This window comes from Erpetoichthys calabaricus, chromosome 7, assembly GCF_900747795.2.
Source record: "Erpetoichthys calabaricus chromosome 7, fErpCal1.3, whole genome shotgun sequence".
In the NCBI taxonomy this organism is placed as follows: domain Eukaryota; kingdom Metazoa; phylum Chordata; class Cladistia; order Polypteriformes; family Polypteridae; genus Erpetoichthys; species Erpetoichthys calabaricus.
The window spans coordinates 102,183,355-102,203,767 of record NC_041400.2 but is presented as its reverse complement, the minus strand read 5'-3'; the positions used below and the strand labels follow the sequence as shown (position 1 = coordinate 102,203,767).

General features: G+C 39.2%; 1 protein-coding gene across 2 annotated transcripts in view; it reads right to left on the bottom strand.

Annotated features, from left to right (window-relative positions):
- Positions 1–20,413, bottom strand: part of megf10 (multiple EGF-like-domains 10) — a 270,730-nt gene that overhangs the window by 82,655 nt on the left and 167,662 nt on the right. For both annotated transcript variants that reach the window (XM_028805234.2, XM_051929641.1), the window contains exons 6-8: positions 9,422–9,668; positions 6,593–6,713; positions 4,535–4,671 (exon numbers count right to left, since the gene is read on the bottom strand). In XM_028805234.2, coding sequence (XP_028661067.2) covers positions 4,535–4,671; positions 6,593–6,713; positions 9,422–9,668 — 505 coding nt within the window. The remainder of the gene's footprint in view (positions 1–4,534; positions 4,672–6,592; positions 6,714–9,421; positions 9,669–20,413) is intronic.

The window sequence follows — 20,413 nt, the reverse complement described above, 5'->3', positions numbered from 1 at the left end:
TGAATATTACGTATTTGTGAGTGGCAAAAGTATGTGAACCTTTGCTTTCAGTATCTGGTGTGACCCCCCCTTTGCAGCAATAACTGCAACTAAATGTTTCCGGTAACTGTTGATCAGTCTTGGAGTTGACACCATTGACACTGTTGACACCGGCTTGGAGGAATTTGAGTCCATTCCTCCATACAGAACAGCTTCAACTCTGGGATGTTAGTGGGTTTCCTCACATTAACTGTTCGCTTCAGGTCCTTCCACAACATTTTGATTGGATTAAGGTCAGGACTTTGACTTGGCCATTCCAAAACATTAACTTTATTCTTCTTTAACCATTCTTTGGTAGAACGACTTGTGTGCTTACGGTCGTTGTCTTGCTGCATGACCCACCTTCTCTTGAGATTCAGTTCTTGGACAGATGTCCTGACATTTTCCTTTAGAATTCTCTGATATAATTCAGAATTCATTGTTCCATCAATGAAGACAAGCCGTCCTGGCCCAGATGCAGCAAAACAGGCCAAAACCATGATGCTACCACCACCATGTTTCACAGATGGGATAAGGTTCTTATGCTGGAATGCAGTGTTTTCCTTTCTCCAAACATAACGCTTTTCATTTAAACCAAAAAGAACATTCTTCCAATAGCCTTCTGGTTTGTCCATGTGATCTATGGCAAACTGCAGACGAGCAGCAATGTTTTTTTTGGACAGCAGTGGCTTTCTCCTTGCAACCCTGCCATGCACACCATTGTTGTTCAGTGTTATCCTGATGGTGGACTAATGACCATGAACATTAACCAATGGGAGAGAAACCTTCAGTTGCTTAGAAGTTACCCTGGGGTCCTTTGTGACCTCGCCGACTAGTACACGCCTTGCTCTTGGAGTGATCTTTGTTGGTCGACCACTCCTGGGGAGGGTAACAATGGTCTTGAATTTCCACCATTTGTACACAATCTGTCTGACTGTGGATTGGTGGAGTCCAAACTCTTTAGAGATGGTTTTGCAACCTTTTCCAGCCTGATGAGCATCAACAACTCTTTTTCTGAGGTCCTCAGAAATCACCTTTATTCATGCCATGATACACTTCCACAAACATGTGTTGTGAAGAGCAGACTTTGATAGATCCCTGTTCTTTAAATAACACAGGGTGCCCACTCACACCTGATTGCCATCCCATTGATTGAAAACACCTGACTCTAATTTCACCTTCAAACTAACTGCTAATCCTAGAGGTTCACATACTTTTGCCACTCACAAATATGTAATATTCGATCATTTTCCTCAAGAAATAAATGACCAAGTATAATATTTTTGTCTCATTTGTTTAACTGGTTTCTCTTTATCTACTTTAAGGACTTGAGTGAAAATCTGATGATGTTTTAGATCATATTCATGCAGAAATGTAGAAAATTCTAAAGGGTTCACAAACTTTCAAGCACAACTGTATATGTAGATACAGTAAATAAAGATACAAACTGATAGGTTAGTCAGGTGGTAAAGCAGTACTAAATGCAGAGTGACCATCAAATGGTCAGAGGATAACCTTTACAGAACCCTTAGAGGTCTAGAGCTGTTGTTTTGTTTGTTTTGGTTTATAGCTAGGGGTTGGTTGTTCTCCTCTTTTGCTTAATGAATCTTAGCCTGGAGAGGTCTATTAATTTTTTACATCTAAGATGTCTCACATAAAGGTTTTCCAATGCTGTACCTGTCCTAGTGTCTATATAAGGGCACAGCAATGTCATCCCTGTCAGCACTGCTGGCATCTACTAGGGAAATCAACCAGAATATAATTCTGTAAATATGTGACTATAAGCAGTGCAGTGCAGTAATGGGCCAAAGGTCTGCATGAGAACACTTTAGCCCAAAGGGTTCAGATCTTTCTAAGACATTCTCCACCATTGCCAGGAATCCAATAGCAACCCCCATGAATGTTGCTCTGTGCCAAATGAGATTCACAAGGCAGGTTGAGATGAATGCACACTGGCAGGACAATAGTACTGGAAGACACCTAGATATGGAATCAATAGCCCCAGGTTTTCAATGTTTTCTGGGTGTTTATGGCAACGTCTACAATATTTGAACAGTGAATGATTAAAAAGACTCAGTGGGATAGTTATAGCTTGTTGTTTTTATTTGTTTTGTTTTAATTACTTTAATGACTCATATCTTCATTCTTCACTTAAGTGTTAAATGATCGTTTTAAAAATTTGGTCTATCATTTTACATTTTATCTGATTACAGCATACTGCACTCAGTAATTATATTCCAAACAACACTGTAATTAAATAGTATTACTGCATAATTACTTTGTAACAAACCTAAAGAAAAGTACAAAATGAGAAATGCAATCAGAGAAAGAAATGTTAGAGTAATTATGCAATAATCTTGTATATAAACGTCTACGTGTGGAAGTGTGTGTGTCTGTCTGGCCCGGAAGTGGGAGGTGGAATCGGGGTAAGGGCTCCAGCTCCGAGAATACGCAAGTGAGGCCAGAACATCAGCAAAACGAAGCCTCAGAAGAAAGACAAAGTCGCTTAGCCGCTAATACACAAGAGATGCGAGCACATCGGCAAAATGGTATCACTTTTACTTTTCCTCCCGCCGCTAATACAGAAGTGAGGGGAGCATTTTCGGCAACACGAAACCTCCTAGGAGAGAGATGCCCAGTGTAGTTCCTTTCAATTACCTGACATCTCTACATTTCAATTTTTTTTTCTGATGATTTCAATCATTTCTAGGACCCCAGGCTTTTAACAGCATGGGCTTACACAGCAAGTATTATATAATTACTATGTACTTAGGAATGTAATTACTGAACCAAGTACTGACTCAGAATGAGATAGTGAGGATCTTACTGAAGAAAATCAGGATCTGTTCAAAACTTGGCAGGATCTAATCATTTTAGAATAAGGATTTAAATTGAGGAAGCAAATTCTCTCCCCTCTTTTTTTATTCTATTTATTTTGATTCATTTATTTTTTTTTACATATTTGAACTATTATTAAAGTTTTACTCTGCTGGCCTAGCTCTCTTTCTCATGGGTGGGGGTTGATTTGTTTCTAACCTAGTTTTGTTAAACTTGACTTGCTTGTCAATTTTAAAACATTAATAAAACTTTAATAAGAAAAAAAAGAAGATCAGGAGATGAAACACAGTTTAAAAAAAACCAAGGCAAAGTCATAATCAAAAGAGTAATTGATCTGACATCAATAGTTGAACTGAAAACCAAAAAAGACCTAAATACAACAAGAAAGTGTGTTAACCAGAAAAACATTTTATCACAAGGATCACACACCAACACCATTTGAATCCGGTCTTGGATAGAAGGAAGCGTATGGAGCTGACCTTTATACCCTTGATCCCTAATGACTTGTGCAGCGTGAAACTGGACATCATTTTCCATGGCAACACCGTAGCAACCACCACAATAACAGTGTACAAAATGACAACACCCAAGGTCAAACCAAATGGTACCAAAGCAAAAAGGTAAACATTTTGTACTTTTTCAAATAGCCATATAATGAAAATCTAAAGTTATTCTTTGATTTTTGTATGTTTAAAACCCCTAAATAGGTTAATATACTGTGAAAAAGGTATCAGAGTTCTTTATAATTAGTCATTTTGTTGTCATTTAAATGTTAATTTTATTTGTTTTTTTGTAACATTATGATTTCAATTAATTTTGTATTATTTATTAATATTACAATTCTGTGTAATGATACTTGTAGTGTACTTACCTGTGTGTCCTGTCCCCTTCATGAGGAGTTTAAGGGGGCAGGGTCACCATGACATTTCCGGCAGAGGGCTGCCTACTGCCTATATATTCCAGTCAGAGGGACAGGCTCTCCAGTGTTATGGCTAAGACAGGGAGTCCTGGCTTATGTTAAAATTTGTTTTTCATGGATTATTTTGTTCATTTTCTACTCACCTATTAAAATCATTTCTGTTAACATTATTTCTGTTTATTATTCGTCCAATTATGTATTTCTGTTATTTTTATTTGTCTATTATTTCGTTTCTATGTGTGTAATCAGGTTCTATTATATTACATTTATTACATTTAGCCACTCTTACTTTACTACTAAATTGAATGTACTTTGGAGGAATTGTGAGTTGTTTCTTTGAGTACTACCCTTCTATTGCTTTTCTTGGTGTTCATGAATTCTTTCTCTGCCTTTGAATTTTGATGACTGCATTATTGTACTGGGAGCTGATCACTGTGGACTGCCTTTCAGGAAATAGTCCAACGTTGATCACCATGGACTTATATTAGAGACTTTTTTAATCTCCATTCTGCATGAACACATGAGATTAAATATTTTTCTCCGACATTACAAAAAAGCCACATCACTACAAACTACATTGGGTAAGTAATAACATTTAAAAAAAAAACTTTTTTGGATGGAGATTTCCTTTAATAACCTTTAGGTATAGGTATAGTAAGCAATAATTATTTTAAAGATATTCCAATAAATTTTTAATGCAAGGACATTAATATTCACATTAAAGAAACATTAAAGCTGTCACAGCCAGAATTGTAGTACCTTTCTCCTGTGTATCCAGGGCGGCAGAGGCATTGGCCAGTTGTTGAGACACATGATCCTCCATTGTGGCATTGACATTCTTGGGAGCAGTTTCTACCAAATCGTCCTTCTGGACATGGCTGACCACACACTGTACCCTACATGAGTCACACAGGATAGAGACACACAAACAGATAAGGATTATATTAACACTGTGTTGCATCTTCAGCAGCATTGAACACTAAATGTTTTCACTATATTCAGATTGTAATTGTGCAAAGCGCTCGCTGTGGATATTGTGTGACTATTGAATGCTCCAGGCTGTGTTTATGAGTATATTTTACTATTACATTTGTAAATGTTTTGATGCTTGAAGCATAAAAGCAAACTGTGCACAGAAAAACTGCTGGTGTTACATAAACTCTTAATGAGTTAACGTAACCTCACTGTTATCTATGGACACGGAATTTCTATATACTGTATACACTTTATGCAAATTTAAAGTGTATGAAGAGTATCTCATTTATTATATGAAACTGGCATTATTAGTCTCTATTAGTTGTACATATGCCTGCATTGCTGGTATCAGGGTTGCTATGTCCACACCAGCATTATTGGTGTGCTGTTTACTAAGATCGCCCCTGCTATGAATGGAAAAGTTACAAGGAGAGCTAAAAAAGGATATCTATGAGCGAATCAACCTTACTAGCCTCTGAAGTATCGAAAGGAACTGATAGGGGAACTGTGTCTTAAAGCTACACAGGCAAGTAAAGATATGTGGTAGATGGCTGGGACCCATGCCTGGTCGAAACGCCCCTTTGACACTGGATCCAGGGGAGCAGTCATGGGATGCACACTACGTCCTCCGGAACACTTGTTGGCAGCCCCCCTGTGTCGCATTGGGGCGAATGGTTTGGAACACCGGAGCTCATTCCTGTTGGGCTCCGTGGCCACCGCCAGGGAGAGCTGCACGGCCTAACAAGCCAGTCTGGGCGGGAACGCAGCCACACCCGGAGGTGCAGCCGGAAGTAGGTCAACGAGCACCTGCAGCACTTCTGGGTGGGCTATAAAAGAGGCCAATAGTCACCACTCCGGGCGCCAGAGTTGGGAGGAGGAGGACAAAGCTGCCTTGGAGGAGAAAGAAGAGTGTTTTGTGGTGTGGTTTTTCTTTTCTTTGGTGTTTTTGGGGACTGTGTTGGGCCTGTAGGACACTTGGAAGACGTGCCCCACAGCTGAAGAAAAATTAAAAGTTCCTTTTGGTTATTTTACACATGCCTCCGTTGTCAGTCTGTGTCAGGTCAACACCTATATAGCGCCTTTGCCACAGATGCCTTGTTAAAATACTGTAGAGTTCATGTATAAACAAGAGTTAGTTACATCCACCCATCCTTCCATTCACCCATGTTCTGAACCCCCATACTCTAATTCATGGTTTTATTACTTACAACTTAATATAGCAAGCCCCACCTACAGTACCATGTGCATAAATAAATAAATAAAAATAAATAAATAATTAGTACCTGCCAATATCCTTAAAGCATAGGGCAGTCAATTTGTATTAAAATCTCATCTCAGTAACAATTCCTTAAATTGCGTTACCTTTGTCTTGCCTGTTCAGGACAACAGTTGCCCAGTAGCTGAAACACATATTTCTCTATTATGACATTGGGAGTTACTAATTGCAAATAAATATTGAGCAAATCAACCTCATTTTGCAGAGGTTCTAGTAATTTCATGTACCAGAATTTGATTATTGAATAAGAAAGGCAGGCTGCCTCACAGAACATCACAGAGACTACCTTTTCCTTTTTAAAATATGATAGTACTACAACATCTGTTGGAAATAGCTAATTCTTCTTTATGCATCAAAACTGTTTGTAATGAGCAGCAATGCCTAAAACACTATCTTCATAAACCTGAGGTAAAGGATGGAAATGTACAGTTCTATTGAGTAAGAGGTAAATCAGGTTTCCTCTTTTCACCCTAAATCATGTCATTGCGCATTACACATATATGGGAATCTGAATTGACAGACATTTTCATTTTACAGGAATGAAATCTGTTAAGCAAACACTATACCATCCATCCAGTAGGACATGAGCACTCTCCAGTAACATGGTGGCACACTCCACCATTCTGACAAGGACATCTCTCCTCACATTGTTTTCCATGCTTTCCAGGTGGACACAAATCTTCACAGCTGCAGAAACAAAACATAAGGTAATTTTTGAGATAAATGACACCAAGAATTTGCAGTGCCATGTCTTGTCTTTTTGGCATGTGCATGAGACTAAAACGTTTGCACTGAAGACATTTAAATTGTGCAAGCAACGCAAAATCTGGACAAAAACAATTCTGTAACTCCTGAGAAGAAATTGATAATTACAGCAACTTGGTAGTGTTTAACATGAGGGTATAGTGTGCCTTTTCCAGTTACCTTGGTACAAAGGGTATGAATTTCAGTCTAAAACAGCTATTTACATGCATTACTCTCCTGCCTACTGCCCAGAAGAAAATGTCCCAGATGAGAAGCAGTCTCCTCACCTCAGACCCTGTCTTTTTGGGTTTTCCAAATTAAATATCTACTGCCATCGTCATCTGGGAGGCCAACACACAGTAAGGTGTGCTGTATAGCCCTACACTGTGACTGCTAATTTTGAAAAACATCCCACTACAACAACAGTTAATATGGTGTTACCCCCTGCAACCTCAACCCTTATTACATGGTTTTTGTCATTTTCTTTTATGCTAGAAAGGGTCAAAGCAAATTAGGAGAAAGCCAAAATAGTGAAATCAAAACTATTTCTTAAATACATTGCCTAAGAGATAAAATAAGTCAAAACCAAAATCCTACACTAAACTCTTGTTTTTTAAAGGTGCTTTTGAATCCATTAGTGCTTGGTTACTCCTTTGATGCTGAGTCAAAGTTCAGACGTTGGTCTTTGGAGGTTCTCATGTTTTATAATGGCTTTATGATAACATTAAGTGTTGCAATGTTGCCAGGTCACATGATAGCAACAGGCATTACTGTTATCACCAATAGCACTATTTACAACTATTTTCATGGATGGCAGCATCTATGAAAACTTTGACGAAAATAGTGTAGTCATAAGTTAAGGCTATTCCTTGTGTGCTGGTTGATAGTTTTTACCACAGAGAACCAATTTTGTGGGATTATAAACTTTTTTTTATTATTTTGACAAAGTTAAGTCTTCATTTTGTCATTAGCATCTTTTGTTTATGTGACATGCAATTACGAGTCACGTGACTACAAGAGGTGGTTTGATGACATTTACAGACATTCCGTTATAAATATAGGCTGACTCTGTAACACAGTTTCATTTCTCAGTGGATAAATTCTATCAAAAACCTCTTCTAGTATAGTTAATTTATTTTTTAAATAGGTCTAGTGCTAAGTTTCATTTCTGCTTTGACTTCCTTCTGTTTCTGACTTCTTTTTTAATTTGTCCTCGTGTTTAGTTTCCTGGTGGTCATTTCAGTACGAGCCTACCTGAAGTGGCGTCTCCTGATTTCCTTCCATCTCACAATAATTTGTGGAATGCTGTCTAAGCAAGTGCCTCCCATTAAAAAGTGGAAGTGCAATGATGTCGCATAAAGCATAATAAATGTGAAATAATAAAACAAACTCTTCCAAAAATTATATAGAATAAACCAATAATGTGTCAAATGTGAACTTCACAACATTTTGTAAATTCATTCTTCCACAATCAAACCTGCCTAATACAGTATAGGATCTGTGGGGCCACAATGTATTTAAATTAATCAGTGAGAACAAATACCTCTCTGTAAGGTCCCATAACATGCAAAAGGAAATTTCAAAATGAAGACATAAGTTCATTCCTAGAGAACTTGTACAAAGAGAATAAACATTCTTGAGAGCTCAGTATAGTCCATTGTACAGAAGTGGAAAAAATAAAACTCCTGCCACACCAAGTCAAATGTGGTTGTCCATCTAAATTTAGTCATCTAATAACAAAGACACTTGCTGCTAAACCAACTGTGACTCTTAAGGAATTATTGAAGTCTACAAAACAAATCAATGATGATGTGAATGGAGAAAGGTCCGATTCACACCAATGTGTATGCAGAGATGCATGGTATACTGTCTGCATTGTCCGTGTGTTTTTTGTGTATTGACATGCATTAATGTGCATAGATGTATGTGTTCTCATGTGCTATTTCTACCTTTCACATCGTGTTTAAATAAAGATATCAAGAAAAAAACACTGAAGTCATTTCCTACCAATAAGCATTGTTTAAAGCAGTGCAATGTATGTTGTGGATATTGTGATGTCCCCTTTGCCGATTACGGCGATCATTATTATTAAAATCCTAAGAATGTGTCTCAGACATATGCAATGTTAGGTAGATCTGTCCTTGTTGCTTCAAGCTTATGTGCTAAGCCTCCTCTGCAGGACACAGAAAAAGGAAAGGGTGGTTTCTAGGAAATGCCAAAGGACAGGCCCCTTGTGTTGTACACTAATATGTTTGATAGCATGTTTTTGGGCCTCTGCATGCAAATAATATGCAATATGTTGCATTTGTTTAAAACACATTGTGCTCCTCCATTTATGGAATAAATGGCAGTCATTGAAAATATGATTGATTTTTCAGATATGCTGCAAATTACCTGCATTATGTGGCAGTGGAAATAATGGAGGGTGACAAAGAAGTGTGAGCAGTGACCAAACAAAACAATATCCAAGGCATTCCGTAAGAATTCCAGAAGAAAAGCCTGTAAGTTGGAAGCAGCAAGAAAAGCTGAAATCAACAAAACTTCTAATATCTCTCAAAAAGTGGAAGTAATGTCTGATGTAAGTGAAGTAGAACCTTTTGGCCTAAATACTAAGTGGTATGGGTCAAACTTCACACCACACAAGTACTTACAAGGCTCCAGTGTATCCAGGAGGACACTTGCATTCTCCAGTAACATAGTCACATGTAGCTCCATTTTGGCACTGGCATTTCTGGTGGCAGGTATTTCCATAGGTCCCCTGGTCACAGTGCTCCTCACATCGCCAGCCTTTGAAACCAGGAAGACATATACATGCACCAGTAATGGGATTGCACAAAGCTCCATTCTTGCATTGGCAGCGATTGCTACAGTGTGGACCCCAGCGACCATTGTCACATGCTGTAAATATAGAAAAAAAATAATTAGATATGTAAATAGTGATCTTTAAAAACATTTTTTTCTATTTTGTTCATGATGTAATACCCCATCTCTTTTTCTGAAGTGCATTCAAAGGCTGAATTTGACAAAGAGTTAATAACTTGAAACCAGCACTGATAAACAAAAGAGCTATCTGCTATGTGAAACAAGGATTACAGCCCCATATACTTAGGTTCAATACTCAGCCTGGTGACTGTATGTGTGGAATTCTTGACTTATACGGAGTACTGCCAATCATTCTGAAAAGTAAGTTATATTACTCACATGTTCATGCAATACTGACAATGAATACTTCCTGGAGTCTTGGATACAACGCAACAAGCTGCACACCCGGATTTGGATCGTCTCAAGACATGGTGGATTGGGCTCAAGTCTGAGAGTTTTTTTAGTAGTAATTGAAACTACAAAAATGTTTCTAATTGAAGTAGGCATCCCTTCTGTTCATCATGCAGGCATTGATATTAGCTATTATTACTAGATACCATGCTTTCATGCTCATATTATACACAGAGGTCTGCCTAGTCTAAATACAGCTTAACAGTATCTGTAAGAATATAAATATCATGCCTTTGTATCAGAAATGTCTTCCTCATTTTAACAATAGGCCCAGACAAGACAAGCTGATTTTGTTACCCCTAAGAAATTAAAATAATTCTGTAACTTCAGTGCCTACTCCATCAATATGACTGATAATACAAATGCTACACAAAAACAAAAATTAAAAACACATAAACCGACGAACTCATAAATACCAAACCTGTTGAGATTTCATTCCCTCTGCCCAAAGAAATCTCACTATAGCATGTTGGTCAACAATGGCACAATCCTCAAGAGGAGCATCCATGTTCTTTTGACCTTGGCTTCAACTAGACTAACGGCAGAGCACTGCACTGTGCGTGTTTGAACTACCCATAAGCCAACGTGAACGTGTTGTGTTGCATCAGCTTCTATCTGTTGCAGCTACCACATAATTTTCAAATTGCCTTTACTGTTAGATTTAACCTTGTAAATTTCTGATTGTATTTATCACATGAAAAACTGCAAATTGCTTCTTAGACTATGCAATGGTTGTTGTGTGAGTTCTCTTCCAAGGGGCCAGAGTGCCCTAAGCTATAATAAATCCAAGAGAAACTCTAGCAGCTATGAGTTTCCTTTATCCCTAAAATACTTACAGTATGAGTTTGAAATCTCCATGTATCAAGTCCTGCCTTTGCATCAAATGACGCTGCCAAATGCCTTTAAATAATAATCTCCACCACTTATTAAAATATTTTGGTGAAGTTCTCTTTGTTTTATGGTGACATCTAAATAACTTTGACAACAGCTATGGGGGCATATAACTGACAAGTACCATATTGTGTGTTTCAAAAAAGTCATGTTGCATATATACTACAACTAGCTGTACCCCGTGGCTGCACCCACATAGTAATGACACAAGACAAACTTTAAAAATCAATAGACATTGGCACTATGTCTTATCGTATTCAGCTCTGACTGGAGAGCGTTCCCCGTGTGGGGAGATCTCTGGCAATCAGCAGCTACCCTCTAAAACACATGGAGCCCTGATCTTTCTCTCACAAACATCAAACGTTACTCCTTAACAATCTGTAGATGATAATGTCTGTTGAACAAACAGGTATTACTAGCTAAACGGAGGCAAGGTGCACTCCAACACGTGGCAAGACATAGACCAACTCGAACAGAGGCTGGTGAGTGAATGAGGAAGGCCCCGCCCCCTGCTCTCAGCCCACAGCCACTCTGTTGGATTTGCATAAATACATTGGTACCGCAAGTGAACTATGGTACTTAGCGCGATGAGAGAAGCTGCAAAATCAACCAAATCTAAATCCATTAAGTAATTCTCTCGTGAAAAGCTGACAGACATACAGACAGAACGCGCTTGGACCGTAAAATTTTTAAAACCATTTCTTAGCAAGCACCTATGGGCCAAGGGTAACTACATTCCAAAGTCCCAAGTCCTCGTGGTTCGAGAGATTTCGTGATGAGTGAGTCAGTGGTATTTAGCTTTTATATATACAGATTATACTGTACCATATTTATTTTGTTGTAAAGACTTGAGTTTGGGGAAATAAAATGTTAAGAGTGTTCATGTGTTGTAAATATTAGAAGATTTGTTACTAGTTGCTGTATTATGTTGTCATTATTAAAAGCTAATACCATTAAATCTAGTAAGTAAAACTATTTGGTAGCACTATTCTCAAAGTCAGTGCACTTCAGAATTAATATTCACATAAAGGTGGGAAGCATCCACATTTAAAAATCTTACAGAAAAAAATGTAATCTCGGCCATTCCAAAAAATCATTCAAGACTTCCTTAAAATGTGCACTAACTTACAGTAAGTAATTCACAACAGTGTCCTTTCTGACTACAGCTGACAGAGGGCAGATTGCCATTTTTTGAAATTGATAATACATATTTTCACAGAGCAAAAATTTTAGGCATTTGTATAATCCTATTCTCATACGAATAATATTTCAAAGTTACATGCACAGACAGCAAGTCGGATATGAAAAAGTGAATAGTTCAACTGGCACAGAGCAATGTGATCATCATGTGGTCCGGAGTGCAAGTGTTCTAGCGGTATATACAGAAGCAGATTTTCAGTATAAATTAATAGCAATGAAGTCTTTTTTTTTTGCTTCCAAAGCACAAATCTTTTTGTGTTTTGAATGTCCTCCCCAAGGCAGAGCTGCCAGACAGTGAACAGAGGTCTACTTTCCTATAGAGGCCAGCTAAAAGTCCACAGTGAATCCTCAGGCTATGCATTATTTTTTGAATAAAAAGTGCAAGCCGCTCATCCAGTGTTCACAAATAAAAACTTTCTCACATTAATCTTCTTTAATTTTTTTCATGTTAACAAAACATGGCCTTGATAACACAAGGCCAAAAGTTGGCCTGTGGGCACTAATTTGTGAGCCACATGGGAGAAAGCTTTTATTATATAAACTATACAGTGCCATTGACCTGTGCTGATCTAGGCTCACTTAGCAGAGATTTCAAGACAACGAAGGGGAGGGGAGTAACAAAAGATTCAAATGGGCGCAGTTATTTATGCTCAGTGCAAGAGTTCAAACAGCCATTATGTTGGTTAAAGGGAAAATACATTTTTAGTCTGGCAGAAGCCACAAAGTTTTCCAGCCTTTCAAGAAGACAAGGCTATGAAATTCCAAACTCCTGGCCTATATCCTGGAACTGCTACTGTGGAGGTGGTGATGACAGAACAGGAAAAGAAATAACACAAAGTGGAGGTGGAGTAACATAGGTTTAAATATTTGATAGCATGATAGTAGGTCATTCCTTCCCCTTGGACCCCTCCTTGTGAACTTTAACAAAAGTTTGAATCTATTGAAAATCGAGCTTTAAAGACTTTAATTAGTAAGCTTAAGAATAGTAAGAATTGTAAATGCCACACAACTACTAGACTGGGATTTGATCCCAGTGCATTGGAGCTATGAGGCAGCAGGATTAAATTACTGTGACACCATGCCACCATAATTCAAATCACATAAAAATATATTCTTGGAAATGTTGGTTTCAGTTTACTTTATTGATTTTCAATATTGCAAGCACTGTTAATTTTTTTGTAATATTTATTTCTAATTCAGCTAACTTTTTTATATACAGAGAGCCTTCCATCTTCAAGTTGACAATACTGTACATTCTCGAGCATAGCCTGGTGCAAACCAGGAAAAGGCACATAAGACAAGATGGCCATATGGAGGAGAGAGACTCATATGCTGGCATTTTGCAAAGGAAGAAGGAGACCACCAGAGGGCAGTGTTAAAAGAGTATTGAAAGAGTGCCCTGGAGGTGATTACACTGGACAATCTATATCGTGGGTTATTAAATTATGGGTCGCCTGTCTGAATTTGGGTTGCACAGAGTCGTGATTTACAGTTTGCTTAATCTGCCGCAAATGTCATTGCTTCACTATGACCTGTGTTGGTGATTCTCCAAGGGGTCCCTCACAAGGGGCAATGGATGACTATTGGCAGCGATGCTGGGTTTCAAAGGCACAAAGACGGCAAAACTGGATTGCAAGAAAAAAGTTAAAGAAGCACTGACCTGTATGAATAGGACCAGCTCATAGGGATGAATGGCCTGTTTTTGTCACAACGTTTCTAATATTCCAGTAGAAACAATCAATTAATTTTTGATAATACTTATGTGGTGTTGATAATTATTCTTCTGTATATAATAATATATATTAGTTTGTTTCCCACAAATGAAAAAACTAAAAGCAGAAGCATACTCACAAACACTAATCTTTGTAATGAATTGTAGTGACATCTAGCGTCTCAGTTAGTGTTAAACACAACACAAACAGACACAGGCACAAGTTCAGCACAACACACAGCTTTTAGTTCATAGAAAACGCTTCCTTGAAGCGTTTCCCACACACCAACACCATACACCCAAGCACTGGGCAAAAATACAATATTAAGAAGCACAGCAATTTGCCTTCTCTCATTTTCTTCTTCTTTTTCTTCTTCCCTTTCTCTCTCTCTCTCTCTCTCTCTCTCTCTCTATATATATATATATATATATATATATATATATATCTGTCTGTCTCCAGTGTTTCAAGCAAGCTTTGTTTCCTTCCTTCCTTTTCTGTCTCCCAGATCAATAGCAGCTGGCTCGTTTTATGCTGCACCCTGGTGTACTTCTGGTAGCCCGTAAACATGGACCAAAAGCACTTCCAGGTGAGGTGGGAGCCCGATGAAGTCAGGCTCCACAGTGCCTGCAGCACTCCGTGGCGGCACCCCTGGAACCCAACAAGGCTGAGCCACCAAACTCCAGCTCCCATGAAGCCCTGTGGGAATCCATGCCGCTGCCACGAGCTGCCATCTATCAATCTGGGGGAGGTACTGCTCTGAGCACACTTTCTCCCCTGCCCGTCCACCACTATATATATATATATATATATATATATATATACACTATACACACAGTTATATGAAAACGTTTGGGAACCCCTCTTAATTCTTTGGGTTTTTGTTTATCATTGGCTGAGCTTTCAAAGTATCAACTTCCTTTTAATATATGATATGCCTTATGGAAATTTCAATAGTATTTCAGCAGTGACATTAAGTTTATTGGATTAACAGAAAATATGCAATATGCATCATAACAAAATTAGACATGTGCATAGATTTGGGCACCCCAACAGAGATATCACATAAATACTTAGTTGAGCCTCCTTTTGCAAATATAACAGCCTCTAGACGCCTCCTATAGCCTTTGATGAGTGTCTGGATTTTGGATGGAGGTATTTTTGACCATTCTTCCATACCAAATCTCTCTAGTTCAGTTAAATTTGATGGCTGCCGAGCATGGACAGCCTGCTTCAAATCATCCCATAGATTTTTGATGATATTCAAGTCAGGGGACTGTGACGGCCATTCCAGAACATTGTACTTCTCCCTCTGCATGAATGCCTTTGTAGATTTTGAACTATGTTTTGGGTCATTGTCTTGTTGGAATATCCAACCCCTGCATAACTTCAACTTTGTGACTGATGCTTGAACATTATCCTGAAGAATTTGTTGATATTGGGTTGAATTCATCTGACCCTCGACTTTAACAAGGGCCCCAGTCCCTGAACTAGTCACATAGCCCCACAGCTGTCTGATAGAACATCTGCAGCATCTTATTGCAGATGTTGAAGGACGCCCGTCTTCTAAGGAAGTATAGTCGGCTCTGTCCTCTCTTGCACAGAGCATCAGTATTGGCAGTCCAGTACAATTTATCATCCAGCTGCATTCCCAGGTATTTATGGGTCTGTACCCTCTGCACACTTTCACCTCTGATGATCACGGGATCCAGGAGGGGTCTAGGCCTCCTAAAATCCACCACCAGCTCCTTGGTTTTGCTGGTGTTCAAGTGTAGGTGGTTTGAGTCACACCATTTAACAAAGTCCTTGATGAGGTTCCTATACTCCTCCTCCTGCCCACTCCTGATGCAGCCCACGATAGCAGTGTCGTCAGCGAACTTTTGCACGTGGCAGGACTCCCAAGTTCAATGTATGTAGGCTGAACAGGACCGGAGAAAGTACAGTCCCCTGCAGTGCTCCTGTGTTACTGACCACAATGTCAGACCTGCAGTTCCCGAGACGCACATACTGAGGTCTGTTTGTAAGATAGTCCACAATCCATGCCACCAGGTATGAATCTACTCCCATCTCTGTCAGCTTGTCCCTAAGGAGCAGAGGTTGGATGGTGTTGAAGGTGCTAGAGAAGTCCAGAAACATAATTCTTACAGCACCACTGCCTCTGTCCAACTGGGAGAGGGATCGGTGTAGCATATAGATGATGGCATCCTCCGCTCCTACCTTCTACTGGTATGCGAACTGCAGAGGGTTGAGGGCGTGGTGTACCTGTGGCCTCAGGTGATGAAGCAGCAGCTGCTCCATAGTCTTCATCACATGAGACGTCAGAGCGACAGGCCGGAAGTCATTCAGCTCACTAGTATGTGACACCTTTGGGACTGGGGTGATACAAGATGTTTTCCAAAGCCTCGGGACTCTCCCCTGTTTCAGGCTCAGGTTGAAGATGCGCTGTAGAGGACTCCCCAGCTCCAGCGCACAGGCCTTCAGCAGTCGTGGTGATACTCCATCTGGACCCACTGCTTTGCTGGCACGAAGTTTCCTCAGCTCTCTGCTCACCTGCACTGCTGTAATTGTGGGTGGGGATGTCTCTCCTATGCTGGTATCAGCAGAAGGATGGGTGGAGGGTGCAGTACTCCGAGATGAGAATGAGTTAGGGTGTTCAAACCTGTTAAAGAAGTTGTTCATTTGGTTTGCTCTCTTCACGTCTCTCTCGATGGTGGCACCCTGCTTCGAGCTGCAGCCAGTGATGATCTTCATCCCATCCCACAGTTCCTTCATGCTGTTATTCTGCAACTTCTGCTCCAGCTTTTTCCTGTACTGCTCCTTCGCTGCCCTGAGCTGGAGTTGGAGTTCCTTCTGCACGCGCTTGAGCTCATGCTGATCACCGCTTTTAAAGGCCCTTTTCTTCTGGTTCAAAAGGCCCTTGATGTCACTTGTAATCCATGACTTGTTGTTAGCATAGCAGTGTACTGTTCTTACTGGAGCTACAATATCCATACAGAAGTTGATGTAGTCAGTAGTGCAGTCAACAACCTCCTCAATGTTCTCATTATAAGATCCCTGCAGGATATCCCAGTCCGTAGTTTCAAAGCAGTCTCTCAGAGTCTGCTCTGCATGAGGGGACCACTTCCTGAATGAGCGTGTGGTTGTAGGTAGCTCCCTCACTCTTGGCTTGTAGTGAGGCTGAAGCTGAACCAGGTTATGATCTGCTTTCCCAACAGGCAGCTGTATGCGTCTTTAACGTTTGCATACAGTAAATCAATAGTCTTATTTCCCCGGGTGTTACAGTCCACATACTGGGAGAAGGCAGGTAATGTTTTGTCCAGCGTCACATGGTTAAAATCTCCAGCGATTAGCACAAGTGCCTCAGGGTGCTGCGTTTGTAACTTAGCAACAGCAGAATGGATGATGTCACTTGCTATCTCCACGTCCGCCCGAGGATGGATGTAAACAATAACAACAATGACGTGTCCAAACTCTCTTTGCAAGTAATAGGGACGTTAACATGTCCAGAGTTGCACCATCTTGTATTGACATAGAGAGCTACACCTCCTCTTTTGTGCTTCCCACAGGTACTTGCGTCTCTGTCCGCTCTAACTGTGCTAAACCCGGGTAGCTACACTTCAGCATCTGGGATGGTGGTAGTTAGCCATGTTTCACAAAAAGAAAACAAACTGCATTCTCTGTAGGTCCTGACATTTTTCACCAGTGCAGCCAGTTCGTCGATCTTATTTGATATTGAGCTCACATTTCCCAGGATCACAGAAGGCACCGAAGGCTTAAAACGCCACATTCTCGCAAGCCGCTTCATTTTTAGCTTAGTGCCGGCTCTGCTGCCACGATACCACCTTCTTACCTCGTCGGGTAAATAGAGAATCACACCGACACTGGCATTTGTTCTCAGCGCTTGAAGTTGACTACTTGAATAGACGATTCTCGGCGTGTAAAAATCCATGTCCACGTTATAAAAGTAAAAGTGTCCAGGGAACAAATCCACATAAAAGAAAGTGATAGGAGTGATCAATAAAAAATAATAAAAAAAGAGAAAAAAGGTAGAAATATAAAGTCGTACACGGAGCTGCTGAAAAGGCTGCCACTCTCGGCAGCACCTGAGTCAATTTTTGTCTCATCATTCCAAAGCACTTTGTTCCAAAATGAATCTGGCTCGTCTAAATAAGCATTTGCATACAACAAGTGACTCTGTTTGTGGTGTGAGTGCAGAAAGGGCTTCTTTCTCATCACCCTGCCATACAGATGTTCTTTGTGCAAATTGCGCTGAATTGTAGAACGATGTACAGATACACACCATCTGCAATAAGATGTTCTTGCAGGTCTTTGGAGGTGATCTGTGGGTTGTCTGTAACCATTCTCACAATCCTGAGCATATGCCGCTCCTGTATTTTTCTTGGCCTGCCAGTTTAACAGCAACTGTGCCTGTGGCCTTCCATTTCCTGATTACATTCCTTACAGTTGAAACTGACAGTTTAAACCTCTGAGACAGCTTTTTGTAGCCTTCCCCTAAACCATGATACTGAACAATCTTTGTTTTCAGATCTTTTGAGAGTTGTTTTGAGGATCCCATGCTGTCACTCTTCAGAAGAGAGTCAAAGGGAATCACAACTTGCAATTGACCACCTTAAATACCTTTTCTCATGATTGGACACATCAGTCTATGAAGTTCAAGGCTTAACGAGCTAATCCAACCAATTTGGTGTTGCAAGTAGTCACTATTGAGCAGTTACATGCATTCAAATCAAGCAATTACCATACAAGTGGACCCAAATTTTTGCACAGCCAGTTTTTCACATTTGATTTAATTTCATACAACTAAATACTGCTTCACTAAAAATCTTTGTTCGGAAAACACCCCAGTACTCAGATGTTCCTAGGAAATGAAAGACATACTACTGTTATCTTTGAATCTCGACGTTTCAGACCTCCCTGACTTTTCTCGTATACAAAGTATAAGGAAAGTATTGGAATCCTCCAAAAATTCCATTTCGAGATTTTGATGAATTATGTCTGTGTGTCTGTCTGTGTGCGTGTGTGTGTGTGTGTGTGTGTGTGTGTGTGTGTATGTAAACCAAATTTTGCATACACGTATTAGGTACAAAACATAGATTTCTATCAACTTTTGGGCTATTTCTGTTAACCAGAAGTGGTACTTTACCTTTTATTCATGCAGCTGCACATTCAACTTTAGTTTTATAATAATTGCTCAATATGCTATTAATTTGATTTGATTTGTTGTTGATGGTTCTTTAATGTACATAATATAAAAACATAATCATTGTCTTGCGGTTTACTACTCAAATATGCATTCCCATATCTGAGTATATGAGAAAGTCTAGGGTAGACCACTCCCAATTTTTTTCACACACAAATTATATAACTATATATTAAGCTCTTTGAAATTACATGGACCAGTAAAACAATAGATATACTAAAAGATTAAGACTCCAACACTAATCCCCAGAATAGGCAATCAGTTGAAATCCAATGAATGTTGGCTCTTTCCATTGTGTCACCTTAGGGTCTTTCTTTACAAGTGTAAATAAACACTAAATTGCTACAAAGTACATATGGCAAAAATGTAGACCAATAAATAAAAAAAGAATAATGGCTTGCTCTTACTGAGTACTTGGAATTGAAAATTTTTTTCTCTAGACTGTTATTATTGTTTTGATTTCCAGAGTAATTGTAGCACAACAGCTGTTTCATTTGTTGAAATGGACACCTGTAATTCTAATGGCCATCATCAGCTTACATGCTGTCATCTGATGTTTAATTAGACTAACTGTAATAGGTAATTCAAACAAGTTCTACTTAGAGAATATTGTGACTTGTAAGTTAAATGTTACATTATTATAATAAATTATGGGAGGGATCTTGTGTTGAAAACGAACATCTTTCAGTTTAACAAAATAGATTTCCTAATGGCTCTCAATCTACACTTCAAAGTGGAAATCAGATCCTTTTATAAGTATGTGTTAATTGATTTCAGTGGCTTTTGTGTATGTTAGAAACTTCACATGGATCTCTGTGCAATGGAGTTCTTTGGTATAGAGAAGGTGAAACGATCCCTCAGTCAAACAGTCTGGAACAGCAGCTTGTACTTATATCTACAGTTTCTAAAAGTGTTGTGTGACTGCATATGTGTGTTGCCTTCTGTTAATGTCATTTTGCTCGTATATAATTTAGACATAGCACTTCTTATTTTGTACTAGTGATGTGGTTGATCGAAATCTTGCACACTTGTATTATCTTATACAGGCTTCCCTTACTTATCTTTACATGGCGCCCAGTTATAGATGAGTCACCAGTAAATTCCTAAGTAGCAGGCAAAGATGTTTTTTATTAGCATTTAGCAAATTATGGTAGCAAAAATTTTTGTTCTGAGGAATTTACTTGTATTAATGTACTCCTCCACACTGCTCCATTGCATAGTAGCCTTTAGAAGCTATACTTACACATCTCACCCTTGGCTAGAGTGGATATATGGTAGAGCTCTATTAAATGTATATAATTTATGGACTTATTGAGGCTTTGGTTGATATAGGAGTGCAGCTCAAGCTA